The following is a 15805-nucleotide window of genomic DNA, read 5'->3' as shown; positions in this document are numbered from 1 at the left end:
AGACCAACGGGACTCGCTACAAAGCCCTGGAGGTCAGCCTGGAGACCAACGGGACTCGACACAAAGCCCTGGAGGTCAGCCAGGAGACCAAGAGGACTCACCACGAAGGCCTGGAGGTCAGCCAAGAGACCTATAGGACTCAACACAAAGCCCTGAAGGTCAGCCAGGAAACCAACGGGACTCCCTACGAAGCCCTGGAGGTCGGCCAGGCGACCTATAGGACTCGACACAAAACCCTGTAGGTCACCCAGGAGACCAACGGGACTCGGCACGAAGCCCTGAAGGTCAACCAGGAGACCAACGGGACTTGCCACGAAGCCCTGGAGGTCAGCCAAGACACCTATAGGACTCGACACAAAGCCCTGAAGGTCACCCAGGAGACCAACGGGACTCAGCACGAAGCCCTAGAGGTCAGCCAGGAGACCTATAGGACTCGACACGAAACCCTGAAGGTCACCCAGGAGACCAACGGGACTCGGCATGAAGCCCTGGAGGTCGGCCAGGAGACCTATAGGACTCGACACGAAACCCTGAAGGTCAACCAGGAGACCAACGGGACTTGCCACGAAGCCCTGGAGGTCAGCCAAGAGACCTATAGGACTCAACACAAAGCCCTGAAGGTCACCCAGGAGACCAACGGGACTCAGCATGAAGCCCTGGAGGTCGGCCAGGAGACCTATAGGACTCGACACGAAACCCTGAAGGTCAACCAGGAGACCAACGGGACTTGCCACGAAGCCCTGGAGGTCAGCCAAGAGACCTATAGGACTCGACACAAAGCCCTGAAGGTCACCCAGGAGACCAACGGGACTCAGCACCAAGCCCTAGAGGTCAGCCAGGAGACCTATAGGACTCGACACGAAACCCTGGAGGTCGGCCAGGAGACCAACGGGACTTGCCACGAAGCCCTGGAGGTCAGCAGGGAGACCAACGGGACTTGCCACGAAGCCCTGGAGGTCAGCAGGGAGACCTATAGGACTCGCTACGAAGCCCTGGAGGTCAGCCAGGAGACCAACGGGACTCGCTACGAAGCCCTGGAAGTCAGTCCGGAGACCAGTGAGTCTGATTGTCTGGTCACGAAGGAGACCTGAGTTCGACGCGTCAAGTTCCCATAGCTCTGCAGTCCTGCGTGCCTCAAGCTCTCCTGCCAACATATTTCAAGCGATTAGCTCTTCCACCATCAGCCCCCCAAGTGTCTAGCTCCTCTGACACCGCAGTCCTGCTGTCCTCAAGCTTTTCTGCCCCCGACAATCAGGTATGAAGCCTGGAGCCCTCATGACACTTCCTTATTTAGAAGTACCATGGTTGAACCCAGTACCTCAGATTGTCTGTTTTGTACATTTTCAGAAATGTATTGGTGAAGCCTCTGACCACACGTCTGAATATAGATGGCTGCTCCTGTGGCTGGTCTGTAACCGACTGGCTGTCTTCGTGGGTTTCCTCTTCAGATGCCTGCTGGTTCTGCTGCTCCTCTCTGTCCCTCAGCCTTTGGTTCAGCCGTTCCACTTCAAGCTGCAGGTCGGTATTTATGTGCTCCAAGTCAGTGTATTTCTGCTCCAAGTCAGTGTATTTCTGCTCCCAGGTGGTGTTACGCTTCTTTAAGGAGGTGTTACGCCTCTTTAAGGAGGCGTTACCCTTCTTTAAGGAAGCGTCATACTGCCTCAAAGCAACGTTTTTCTTCTCCAAGGTGGTGTTTTTCTGCTTCAAGGCAGTGTTTTTCTGCTTCAAGGAGGTGTTACGCTTTTCTAAGGAGGCGTTATGCTGCCTCAAAGCGACGTTTTGCTGCTCCAAGGTGATGTTATCCTGTCTGACGCCGCTGCAATACCTCTGCAGTTCATCGAATTGTTCCTGCAGATTGATAATTCTCTCCTCCAGGTCGTTGCTTCTCAGCCTGTCTGTCCTGCTTCTCTCCTCCAAGTTGTTGTTTCTATGCTGTAAGATGGAGCTCATTTGCTCAAAGATGGTTTTTTCCTGCTCCATGATGGTGTAATTCTCCTTTAAATTTGTGTTTACTTCCAACTGTCTTTTAAGTTCCTCGTCTTTTTCCCTAAGCAACTGATCTTTTTCATAGGCAGCTTGTTCCATGTTTTTAACTTGAATCTTCAGCTCCTCAATTGTTTTCATCATAGTCTGTCTCTCCATAGACATCGTGCTGGCTTTTTTCAAAATTCTTTCAAACTTCTCTGCCTGTTGGGACTCATTCTGGGAATGAGGAGATGACGTCTTACTGCTCGCACTCATTCTTATTTCTTTTTTGATCAGACAAATCGAAAAACTGTTAGGTCGCCTCCTTGTACTAGCTCTCCAGCTTCTGCAATGGTTATGACCGTGCTGCTGTGTGATGTCACTCTTTCTCCACAAGAGTGACATCAATTCTCTTTGTGACATCAGTTCGGATGACGTCACAAATTGATGTCACTACCTCAGCAGGACAACTAGAAAACTGCTGAAGTTTGAATAAAAACAAACTTTACAGCTGAATGCAGGTCTGCTTAGCTGATGGCCATTGGCGACAGTTTAACTGGCAATATATCACCAAGGCTGAAATCCGCACTTGAGGACAATGGACTGGACAGCAGGGTGCGAAGTCCAACTGTCAAAAGGAAACATTGTGCCCAAAAACAGAAGAAGGGGAAATGGGTGGGCGTGTTGACCCAGCTGATGCCTAGGAAGCCACCAATTCCAACTCTCTTTCTGACCAATGTCCGCTCACCAGCTAAGAAAGTGGATTTGTTAGATCTGAGGTTAAGAGTTTCTGCAGAGATGAAGAACTGTGCTGTTTTTCCCTAACGGAAACCTGGCTTAACAGCAACATGGCCAGACTTAGCCTTCCAGATCAACGGTCTTCAGTTACGCCAAGCAGACTGCGACCAACGGTCAGGAAAAACACGGGGAGGAGGACAATGTATGTAAGTGAATGAAGGTTGGTGTACGCACTGTGGCCTGGTTAAAAGCTGTCAACCATACTATCTGCCTCGGGTTTTTGTTCGCCACCATTGTTTACATTCCGCCGGGTGCTAACGGCAACGAAGCATCGAAGGAGCTCTATGACACCATTAGCTCACTGCAGAAGAAGCACCCGGAGGCGTTTTATGTGGTTGCAGGGGACTTTAACCATGTGAAACTGATGGAGACTCTGCTCAGTTTTTACCGGCATGTCATCCTTCTTGCACTCTGGATTGTGTGTACATTAACATTCACGGTGCGTACAGAGCTCTTCCTCGCCCCCTTCTTGGCCTCTCTGACCACATCTCCATCTTGCTGGAGCCAGCATATCGTCCGCTGATGACACGGATCAGGCCAAGGAAGAAGACAGTCACTGTGTGACCCAGGGATGCAGCCTGTGCCCTCCAGGACCATCATTATTACAAAAAGATTTAAGATGAGATATAAGGTAGTTTTAAAAAAGTGAACAACTTTAAATGCAAATATAAACCAGTGATTCTTGAGAATAGGGACAAGAATAGGACTAGGAGCCTCAGGTCGTCGAATCTAAACTTGCTGATGGTTCCTCGGACCCTTTTTAAGACTCGAGGAGACAGATCTTTTAAAGCTGTGGCGCCTCGCCTCTGGAATGAGCTACCTTGCACCATTCGATCTCTGGATTGTATAGACACTTTTAGGAAACAACTTAAGACCCACTTTTTTAAACTTGCTTTTTAGCGTAATACTGTGTTTTATTGTTTTGTATGTTGCTTTTAATTTATTTATTTTTTACATTTTGTGCAGCACTTTGTGACCCTGGTCTGTGAAAAGCGCTATAGAAATAAAGTTTACTTACTTACTTACTTAAAATGGGTTTTAATTTTCCCATATTTTTTTTTGTTATTTATCAACCTTATGTATACAAATATGACAAATAATGTTTAGGAAATGTAAAGATGCTAAGGTACAGGCTCCCAGTTGCAACATTTTTAAAAAAAAATTAATTTTTAATCGACCTGACCTAGAACGTTGTCATCACCATCTGACAAAAATAAATAAAAAATAATTTTTAATGACCCTATTAGTGATATTTTTACTCATTTTACAGACAAATGCTTCTCAAGAAACAAAATAAATATTATTTAAAACCAAAAACAACAAAAAGGCTATCTGACGGAGTTGACAGTGCATGACGGAGTTGACACAGAACTGAAGGTGGTGACAAACTAGTGAGTAAAATGAAAAACTCGGTACATGTGAAGTAATGCAATTCATGTAAAATACATTAAAATGAATTAACTGCACATTTAAGTGAGATTTGACAACAATTTCACTGAAAGAGTCAGAAAAACTGATGGAGTTGACATCTGACAGAGTTGAAAAAAAGCCAAACTACCTCAATTTATATGATGTTATTCTGAAGGAGGCCATATTGTAGCTCCTCAGGTCCATTAAGTATTTACATTATACCAAAATTAAGCTTTTATTTCACAAAATGTCATCAAAGTTTTGTAAATTGTCAGTTATGGTGTTGACACATCATGGTTGTGACAAACAACTTAGGAATAAAAACAAGAAAAAACTAAAGAATAATATAAGCTAACGAGAGCTAACTAGCCCTCTTAGCAAAGGAAGAGAAAAGACAACGTCATGGGGTCCTCAGAAGTTCTGATGCCCCCCAATAATGCCTGATTTTTTACATTCTTTTCATTTCTGACGGTGTTGACAAAAACTAGGGACAAATTTCACTGGAGTTGTAAAATATATAAAAATGATTTTTAATTCAATTTATTGAATTAAATAATCTATAATTATTTATATGAGTACTTATACTTAATTGTCACAATATATAATTTTAGTATTTCTTTAATTGTTTTAAACTATTATAATGTATTGAGTTCTGCTCCTGGACAAGGGCTTTTACAGGCATCATCCACCAACTACAATGTTTAAAATAAAAAAATATTCAGCAAATACCTGGAAAATATACATTGTTGTGCTCACATGACCCAGGTTAGTTGAGTCAGATATTTGAAAAAATTATATTTTGTGTATATTTTATTCAAATTTTGTGCTTTATCCATAGGACCTGTTTCGTCCCTATTCTCAAGAATCACTAAGTGGTTAGTGTTTGCATGCTAACATCTCTCTCTGTCCTGGCTGTTTTTGTATTTTTGTCGGTTCACAGCTGTAATCTCAGGTAATTGTGTTTGGAAAATGTCAGCTGCACTCTAAGAAATAATTCTCTAAATTTACAGTAACATACTGGCAACATTAGACGCCAGAAGTTTACTGTAAATCCACAGAAGCTGTACCGTAATTAATCCTGACGGTAGATTACCGTTCCGTGAAAGAACTGTAAAATACTGCCGTCTGTAGCTACCAGTAGTTTGGAACAACAAGTTCCATTACAATAAACAATCCTGAGTTACTGAATGAAAACTTCCTGTTAGCATGGTGGCTAGCTGATTACTGCTAATTCTGAGTGGCTGTTTCTGACTGAGCGGAGTAATTATGCAAAACAGGGAGGAGATCGATTATTTTTTTTAGAGATTATCTGTCTCATGTTAGGACAGCGGAAGTTTTAATACGTATGTAAAATTTACTTTTTTAGGTCAGATGCTGCAGCTTTAAGCAGGTTCGGTGTGAGAGTCACTACCAGGTGGAGCAGAAGCGGCGCTCCGTCTGTCAAATATTACTACCTGTAGCGTAGCAGCGGTTCAACAGGAGAGCAGAACCAGCGTCTTACATCGCAGCTCGAAGACTTAAATAATTTTGCGGGTTATTTGTTTAGCTTTCTGACCGTCATGCTAATCCGGGTGAGTGTTTGTAGCTGTGCGCTGCTTTACCTGCTATCTGATCCTCCGTATGTCTTTTTTACTGCAGTGAGCCTCGATGTAGCCAATCTCCGTCAAGTATGGCACTGTTTTTATGTCGTATTAGCTTCGTTGTGTTGATGCATTTTGACGTGCTTCAATTTTCCGCCGCAGCACGCAAACTTCCCCATTCACTCAGTGCGTTATAGTTACACATCGCTTAAGATTTGTTGCAACTGGGAGCCTGTACCTTAGCATCTTTACATTTCCTAAACATTATTTGTCATATTTGCATACATAAGGTTGAGAAATAAAAGAAAAAGGAAAATTAAAACCCATTTTGTCCCTATTCTCAAGAATCACTGATTTGCATCTTAGAGAACCGGCATTTAAAGACAATATTAAACGAAAAGAAAAAAATACTTTCCATAATAAATCTTTTTGGGAATGAATCGAAATCTACAGAGCATAATTAAAAATGTTAGAATACCAGTGCTGGTGTTGTATGTTAAAAATACAATGTTAATTAAACACTTGTTTAGTCAAATTCAAAGATGGGTTTGTCAGTTTCCCTTAAGAGATGGTGTTTGATAAAGCGTTGCTCCCACAATCGCAACGTATCTGTGACGTCACGTGTTTGCCCGGCGTCTTGTCTGGATCTTATCATAACAAGGTAAGTTCACCCAAAGATATTAAAACATGCTCTTTTTGTTCTTTCTTTAATCTTTATGCTAATTAAATGACTTCTGAAGACAAATGGTGACACTGAACTTTATTAAGTGGCATCATAAAAAAAAGAAAAAGCTCCAGATTATTCTGCTTAGCAACCCAAACAGGAACACTTAGTTTATATACTTCACTCAACCCAGAGCAGGAATAAGAACAAACTTAGAATCCAGAGAGACTCCTATTAGTTAATCTAGAGAAACTACTCATTACCTTCAATCGATCAACATTTAGGATCATCTACTTTCTAGAATCAAAGATGGAGAACCAAGATGTAGTTTTAGTTTCATCAGATCAAGAATCCGGAGAAACTCCCACTAGTTTCTTATTCTTATCAAACACGGGGAACCAATACGTAATTCTATACTTTTACCTTTTTGTAAACTTTTCATTTTTCTCTTGTTTTGTCTGCATGTCCTCTAACTCATTGTGAAGCACTTTGAACTTGTTGCTGAAAATGTGCTCCATAAATAAAATGATTTTCCTTTAAATGGAATCTGAAAACAAGGGCACACTTAAACTTAAACAGAATTTACAAGCACTTGAAGATCATGTAATTTTACTTCTCCTTAATGATAACTCACTAAAATAAATTTGTTGTACCACAAAAACCTAAAAAGTACACTGACGTTTGCAGCCAAATGTGTAACAGGTGAATCTATGGGGTATAATTACTATATGTAGTTTTTGAAAATTTGAATATTTTAGCATCTATGTCAAGAATCCACACAAATATATCCGAGGCCGCTCGGTTCTGGTCACTTGTTAACAACAGACTTATTGATTCCTGTTTATTTTGAATTCATTTAATCAGTGAAACCATTTTAAAGCAACCACTGCGTTGCATCGTCGGGCAACACGATTCTCCAAAACAGAAACATGTGCACATAAAGTGTCCCCCCGTTGTGTGTTTTCTTTATGCTTTTGTTTTGACACCAACAGAAGGAGCAGACTGAGGAATAATGAAAGTGCAGCATATTTTATTTGATTTATATTTTTCCCCTCCCTGCAGGCTCCAGATCATTATCACTTCTTATTTCAGCTCTACATCGAACGCAAACAGCTGCGCTGCAGAAGCCTGCATGCATGCAGATCCACGACTGACGCAGAGAAAAACGGGTTTTCAAAGAGACGCCCGAGTTCAGGCAGACGTGACTTTGAAAAAAAAAAAAAAAAAAAAGACGTCTCCGGCAACGTTATAGGACAATTTGATGAGCTGACATTTTGCCTCAAAACGAGTATGGATGGGACGAAAAATAAAAAGGTGACGTGAGTGAAACCAAACAAAGTTTTCTCCTGTGGTGACTCTTGACACACAGTAACATGTTCTTATTGCATTTAGAGGTTGGACTCTGGTTGTGTGTACTTATTTTGGGAAAACTGTGGATTTCAACTGGAGTAAAACATTATCCGACACAATCTAGTGTAAATAATAACAGGAGTTGCCAGTTGATGCATGACATGAGGCATTAATGAGGTTTAATGCATTTCCACGACAATAACAATCTAAATCGCCAGCAGGTTTATATCCGAAGTTATATTTGAGTTTTACCAGCACGTTTCTTCTCAATGGAAGTAACATGAACACTTTGGAGAAGTTTAGACTTGAGTCTGAAATGCAGATCATGCATGATTTTCAGTTAAATACATAAAAAAGACAAGAGAGATCAGGCAAAAGCAAACATTTAAAGTAAAAAAAAAAAGTTTTTAAATGTCTTGCCATGGTATTGTTTAAATATGGTTCAGCATATTTAAAAGTTTTTAAAACAACTACATTTTTTAATTAAGGGGCCAAAAGAGAAATACAAGTTTCTATTTTAGCTTCTCTATAGTTGTACATCCTGAGTGAGACACAAACCTCTCTGCATGTCACTTTGCTGTTACTAATAATAACAATTTACATATTTTAGAACAAAATTGGCAAGTTGAAAATATTGTATACAATTTTTTTCCTTTACTGGCACTTCAGCAATGAAATGCTCATAGTTGCTGAAAAGCTTTTTCGAACATTTTCACTGGCATTTTTAAAAAGTGTCCCACTAAATCAGACATTTTGTCGTAAGCTCAAACGTTTTGTTTATGTTGGAAGGTCTCCTTGACGTCACCATAATCTTTAGCTTCCCTCCAGAAGTACTGGATCAGGATCAATACTGGTCAAAAACATTGAGTTTAAGTAACGTCGAGCTGCAGTCCATAAATGATACGGCGAGTAATAAAAAGTCACATTTAACATCATACATTAGCACAAACATTGTAAAAATTCCTGAAACATTTCTAAATTGGCACCACAAAATGTGCAAGTCTGATTGCAAAAAAACACTAAAGCAATCACAAAATCCTGAAGGAACAGCTATTTATTTATATTTTAACAATTTAATTGGTTTTATTCATGTTTTGTGGCACAACCGGCCCTTTAAGAACATTCAGATTTTTGATGAGACCCAAAATGAAAATGAGTTTGACATCCCTGATCTAGACTGCTAATATTACCCAGCTAGATTAAAACATCTAAATCTACCAGGACTATGAATAATTTGAATTTCAGTGACTTATTTCCTCAAGCTCTCAAGCTCACAGATGAATTTGATCATAACCAAGATGACGCTGAAGGTACGGTAGCTCAAAAAGTATCTCCTCCTAAGACAGAGTGTTTCTGAGCTGTTTCCCCCCTTTTCAGAGTTCAGTACCTCAGATTTGATCTTGTTGTCCCCAAAGCAGAGGTGCTGGAGGTAGGCTGCAGCGTTGGACTGGACCGACGGGAACTGATGCTGCAACATCTGGATCACCTCCGGCAGCTCTGGATCCCTCCAGCCAAACTCCCTGCAGACACACAAACACGCACACACACATACACACAACACAAATGTTACATGTTACCAAGCAGTTTGGTTTTGTATCGTGATCCTGTTAAAACACACATGAGAAAACGGGGATCAACGGAAAACGTGGGCCACAAATGGAGGCTGAGGATGAACCGAAAACAAGGAGGAACAGAAAAAAACAAGATGTGTTTAAACAACACTTCAAACTGGTAATGTGCAAACAACTTGAGAAGATGAGTTTCCTTTTATTTAACCCTCACCACACAACAGCTGCCATGTGAAGCAGCATTTACAACTTTGTCATGATGTTCAGGAAACCTACATATTTTCCCGTCTACGATGTCTACACACACCCCAGGACTCCAGCGGCGGCAAACGCATGGCAACATTTCAGGAAGGTATAAATAAAACTATGTAGTTTTTCACTGGGTGTGTGCTTTATTTAAGCCCTATTTCACATATGCTTGCCATTAATATAACACTAAAACAATAAAAAAGAAGGCACAAACAGTTAAAAATACCAAGAGCAAATTGATGCCAAACTCTTCAGAAATGGGATGAATGAAAGTGAAGTGAGATTTTGTGGTACATAATTGCTAATGTTAAATGCCATTACATGTTTTTTTTTTTTTACTGAAGTAAAATTAATCTCACAATTCCTTGTCTAGTTTCTGACTGTTTTTGATATCGACCGGTGAATTTTAGCTCTTACTGAAAACTCTTTATTTGAAAATTACTATTTTGAAATAAGAAATTAGTTCCTCAGTTTCTCTGCTGTGATGACAAATTCATCAGATTCAGACTCGTCTCCAGCTATGCTGCACTGTGGTCTAATAGAACTAAAATATCCACCACTTTAAAAATTATTTGTGCATCAGAATTGTCTGTTTTTGGTAGAAAAAGAAGAAACGTTGACAAAATGGCAGAATACTGTGACTCTTAACCAGAGGCAGTGATGAAGGGAAAACTTTCTTTTTTTTTTTAGTTAGGTATTTCTGGTTCAAAATGTAAAAATAAGGACTGATGAAACCTGAATGTGTCATCAGTCCTAAGTTTCAGAGTCACTCCAGACAGTGACTTTTCAGTTGTACGGAAACATAAACAGGAAACATTTTTAGTCTTTTGTTGGCATTAGGATCAAAATAAAATTAGACAAACATAAATAGCAACTAGTCAATCCTGTAACGATTACTTTGCAATGATTACTAAACTTTAAAGCGCTTCTTTGTTTGATTTACAAGAACTACAAACTGGGGACGATACAGCTTACCTAAAAATCTAACAAAAGTCTTGTTTCAGTTCTTTCTAATGAAGCAGAGTTCTCATACCGTCTTGTTTTGTTAGTGGAAAAGAACAAAACTTTCAAAGATGACTCGCTCAAATGTGACTTTTCTTTGCGTGTATAAACGTGAACTGATTTGCTAGTTTTGACACACGATGATATACTTCCACTTTATACCCTACAGTTACTTTCCACCTGTCTGCAAATCATTTTGTATCCAATGTAAGTATTTAAACGAAAAATAAATCTTAAAAAGGTTAAAATCCTATGAATGATTTATAATTTCTTTTTAAAATTTTCTACTTATTCTGGTTTGCATCCTGTTTGGACCAGTAGATATCTTGTGAAATATAACTAATGACGAGAACAACCAAGCAAATTCCTGCTGATAGATATGATTTATTGAATAAAAATTTAATCACATTTAGATACAGAACATATAAGACATAATTAGTTTGTCACTGGTTACCAAAGCAGGTGCAAAACGTACCTGTAACATCCTGCTATAGACGATGAGCACAAAGCAACCAAGACGACCAAGATATGAGGATTTTAAAAAGAGCCAAACTCCCAGCCAGCTCTGAAGCAGTCAGTAATTGCAATTGTTTTGCAGAAGAGAATAAAGATTAGAGCTTTAGCCAGTGTGGGGTCTTCCTCCCGCTGTGGTGTTTGGCCCCGGCTTCAAAAAGCCCCAGCTGCTCCGGTTTTAGCACCTTAGCAGGGGTCTACAGCGGCGCACCCTCAGGGTCGTTCTTCTGGCATTAAGACGCGCCAAGATGTGCGCGTAATCTCTCACCATACGCACGTGTGAGCTTTTGTGTATGGAGGGGAAAAAACAAAAGAAACAAAGAAGAAATATGGACTGATGTGAAAAAGAAGCAAACGGAGAGAAAGAGGTCTGGGTGAGAGACAAAAGTTCACCAATAAAGACCATCCGTGGGACCGACCAAGCCCGCTACCGGGTCGGTGAAAAGCTTCATTCCCATACTCGGTTCTCCCGACTCCCGATGCTACCTGGGTGCTAATTCAGCAGCACAATCGTTTTACTACGCTCTGCTACGTTTAAGCATTCTCCACGTGCGTCGTCTCCGTTCCATCAAGAGCTTCCTCCAACTTTGATTTAAATCTCTCTGACAGCGCAGGAGAAGTTTGGGCTCGGCACAGACACTTCATTTGCTCGGTTCTGGTGTGGAACTCGTTTTCTCTTTCATGTCTCTTATTCTGGATGCAAAAAGCAGCCTGACATCCCCATGGAGATGATTTCTGTTGGGTCTAATCTAAAATAAACACACGGACACGCACACGCACACACACACACACACACACACACACACACACACACACACACACACACACACACACACACACACTGCCTTAGGTCAGCGTGCCGCTTTGAAAAGTATTAGCCATCACACACACACACACACACACACACACACACACACACACACACACACACACACGGTGCTGTGTCTTACTATAGGAGCCAACAAACACTCATTGGCTTTGCACACACAGTCAGCCATCAAAGGACGAACAAAGGAGTCAGGATTAGAAAGCTTTTGTCTCTAAGTTTTATAATGGCTGATGTTATAAACCCAGTGCTTTGAAAAAAATAAAAACTGAATAGAATGATTTCAAAGCTTATTTCTCTCTCTCTCTTTCTCTTTCTCTCTCTCTCAAACAATTCTCTATTTTTGAAAACCTCTTGTCTCAACGCCTTGCATTCATCTCCGGCTCGCCTCAAGGCGCATTCCCACATCAACATCCGCAGCCATTTACTGCTTTGCGCAGGCACAGAAGCATGTGGCCCAAACGGGACGTTATTAAAGATGACATACCCTCGTATAGGTCATCTCTCGGGTTAACAAGCTGATAAGACATCTGATGCTACACCCGAGCGAGCTAATGCGACTTTATCAACGTGTTTACATCTATTTTTTGTCATGTACTAACAAGAAAGCTGAAAACCAGCCACAAACCGGGGCATCTGCAAAACACATTACTCGCGATGGCTTGTTTTTAGATGAAGCTAGCCCAGGAGGCTAATTAGCTGTTAGATTAAAATGGAAAACGTAGAACATGACTATGTACTGTTAAAATATTAAATCAGAATTATTTTTTTTCCTGTTTTTAGTCCTTGAGCTGAATGATGATGAAAGTGATATTTTTTTCTTTTTTTTTTAAGCTTTCTTCAAATATTTTCCAAGCGGATGATGATGTCATGGCTTAGCAAGCTTTTAATTGAGGATGCATTTTAAGGCTTCCCCTTTGTGACATCAGCGGAACAACTCAAACAATCAGCAAAGACATCAGGAAGAAAGTTGTTGACCTCAACAAATCTAGTTAACAGTCAAGTCCAATTTCCAGATGTTTCCGATCCAGGAACTGTTCGGCTCTAGCGTGTTCATCTGTTGCATGTAAAAGCTACCAAGCCAGCTTTTTGGTTTATTGACTTTGGATGGGAGTTTCTGTAGGTAGATACAAAATCCCAAATGAGCAGAAACTAAAGGCATTTTCCATCCAGTAGTATTTGGTTAGTGATCTTCCCAAACAAATTCATTGGTTAAAATAGTTTTTGGGCATCATCCTCAATGAGTTATTTTCTTCAGATTCAAATGAGCGACTAGTTTATGACTGGACAGACACAAACTAGACCCAAAGTAATTTGGGTCTAGTTTTTAGTGCAAAATGTAACAGTTCACTTGAAATGAGACAAAAGTAACTTTTTTTAGCTAGATACAAGAAGTTGATTTAGGGCAATAATTCCTTAATATTGAATTAAAAAGACACTGGAAAAGACACTAGAGAGACACTGGATTCTTGGTTTTCTCTAAGCCTCAATCACCAAAGCTACGAGAAATAAAAGGGCTAAAACATGTCCCTCTACCTGCAATGAGACTAAATAATATCATTAGTTTCACCATCAGAAATGAGTGGCAAAAATAATAATTTAACTTTTCAATGATATTCACATTTTCTTAGACTGTGTCCGTACTTGAATGCCCACACACAGATGGATCAGAGACATAAGCAGAGGTTTGAGGGTCGACTTTAAGTCCACATTGCTTCTCCAAATTTTTCATTTCATTGTTGAGTCATGCAGAAAACGTGTAAATTATGGATCAGGAGATCATCTGAAACTTTTTTTTGCTGGTTTTCCTTCCATACCTCCTGTGCGCTTCTACATGTGACCCACAAATGATCACGACAGCATCATTGACATGTCCTGTGGACATGAAGGTGGATGTGCAGAAGATTGAAGCTTTGCTTTACTGTACAGCAAATTTACAGTGACAGACAGTCCCTTTATAAGAAAAAAAAAGACAGCTGAAGACAAATTACTTGTCAAGGGTGTTGGCAGGGCAGAAAATGGGTCTGATCTGGAACAGCAGGCTTGAAATGGGGTGTGTTTGTTTCCTTTGGGCCCCTGCCCAGGCCCCTCATCACACCCAAGTAACTGGAAAGCAGTGATGATGTGGGCTGTGCTATGATGTTTGATTAAGAATCCTTAAATTTCCATTTCAGCTTTGTTCATGTGGCACTTTGAGCAACAAGGCAATACAATCTGCTTTGCAAAAAATAAAAGTATAATATAATAAACAAACAAAAAAAAGATTACATTGCAGAGGTAAGATGAAGAGAAGTTATGAGAAGTTGCAGTCCAGACTGAAACTAATGATGTTCCAATTATTGGTAATCAAAGGCAACTCGAACCAAATGTGGTTTTCGTTTTGATTTAAAGGAACTCAATGTTTCTGCATTTTTGCTCTTTTCTGGACGTTTGTTCCATATTAGAGTGGATTAAATGCACTGAACAATGGCGCATATTATATTTTTTAGGTGTTTAAAGGCCAATACATACTCTCTAGGCATTATTTTACTGGAGGTGATAACAAAAAAAGTTGTGTCAGATCAGAACATTTTCTTCTACATACTCAAGTGTAGAACTCATAAAGTTCACTTAGAGCCCTCCTACTGACGCATTTTTAAACAATAGTTGTCAGACACTACACAATAAAAAACATTTTGTACAGACTATGCATCAAGAGCGATAGCTCCCCAACTATGGCTGAATGTCGTAGCTCAGCCATAGTTAGAAAATGTCATTCACTGGAGAGTTCCCGGGTAAAAACCACTGCTGATCCAAAACGCCACAACTCCACATTAATCATTTACCAAAAGAAAGCGGACTGACGATGAAAAAAAGGCGAAGCTTCCAGGAATTATTTGAGCCTACAAACGTCTGGTTATACTCTGTAGTTGGTGGCCGACCCAGTTACGGAACGATACAGTTTTAAAAGAATCCCAAAGCCTCATGCTTTCCTCCCCGTGCTTCAGGGTTAACGTGATATGTTTGCACCCAAATGTCCTGACTCTCCATTGTGGCTGAAGAATAGAGAATTGACTTTTCATTTGAAAAATTCTGATCCCTAATCAGATCAAAATAACCCATGTGACATACCCCCCCCCCCCACATTAATATAATCACATATGCCTTCGAGTGACTATGAGTAATAAATAGGACATTATCTTAAACCATTGGTTGCTACACTAGAGTATGAAATATCCCACTGTAGACAGCACCTATTTTCACCCAGAAGGAAATACTGTAGAGCTGCTTGTTTTATGAGTGTGATCACACGTTTAATTAACAAACTGCATTCAGTTTGCTGCAAATGGCTGCTACTTCCACCATTAAGTCCACAGGAAGCAGCAAGGGTGCTTTGCCTTGTTTTTACACTTTTTTTGAGTTCAATAAATCGTGTAACAGCAAATGAGTGTAAAGGGCTAAATCAAAGTTGACTACTTCTACAGCCACACCATTAGCACTACAACACAAATAGTTAGAAATCGTTACCTGATCTTATGTTTATGTCACTACTGTTGGTTAGATGTAAAGTCTATTTAAGGACAAGTTTCACCAACGATTGCTCTTTGGTAAAGATGAAAATAATAATAATAATAATAATAATAATAATAATAATAATAATAATAATAATAATAATAATAATAATAATAATAATAATAAATCAAAGTCAGGAGCTGAAATTAAAACTAGCCAGCCACATGAGCACAGCCAACACAAGACGGTTTCAAAAATCACCTGAACGGACAATGAAGACACAATGAGTGACGGAACCAACCAGTACATAAACGGATGGCAGGATGAATGGGTAGACGAGAAGCCAAAGGAGAGAATGAGGATTGCTGAGTCGCCAAAAACACAAAAC

General features: G+C 40.1%; 1 protein-coding gene across 1 annotated transcript in view; it reads right to left on the bottom strand.

Moving 5' to 3' along the window:
- ctnnd2b (catenin (cadherin-associated protein), delta 2b) overlaps nucleotides 1-15805 on the bottom strand; it is a 135839-nt gene that overhangs the window by 49297 nt on the left and 70737 nt on the right. Inside the window, exon 11 of the mRNA XM_088014978.1 lies at nucleotides 9155-9287. Coding sequence (XP_087871104.1) covers nucleotides 9155-9287 — 133 coding nt within the window. The remainder of the gene's footprint in view (nucleotides 1-9154; nucleotides 9288-15805) is intronic.

Source organism: Poecilia mexicana, unplaced genomic scaffold, assembly GCF_051168715.1.
Source record: "Poecilia mexicana isolate PSO_F unplaced genomic scaffold, ASM5116871v1 scaffold_17, whole genome shotgun sequence".
Taxonomy (NCBI): domain Eukaryota; kingdom Metazoa; phylum Chordata; class Actinopteri; order Cyprinodontiformes; family Poeciliidae; genus Poecilia; species Poecilia mexicana.
This window is presented reverse-complemented; position numbering and strand designations above follow the sequence as displayed.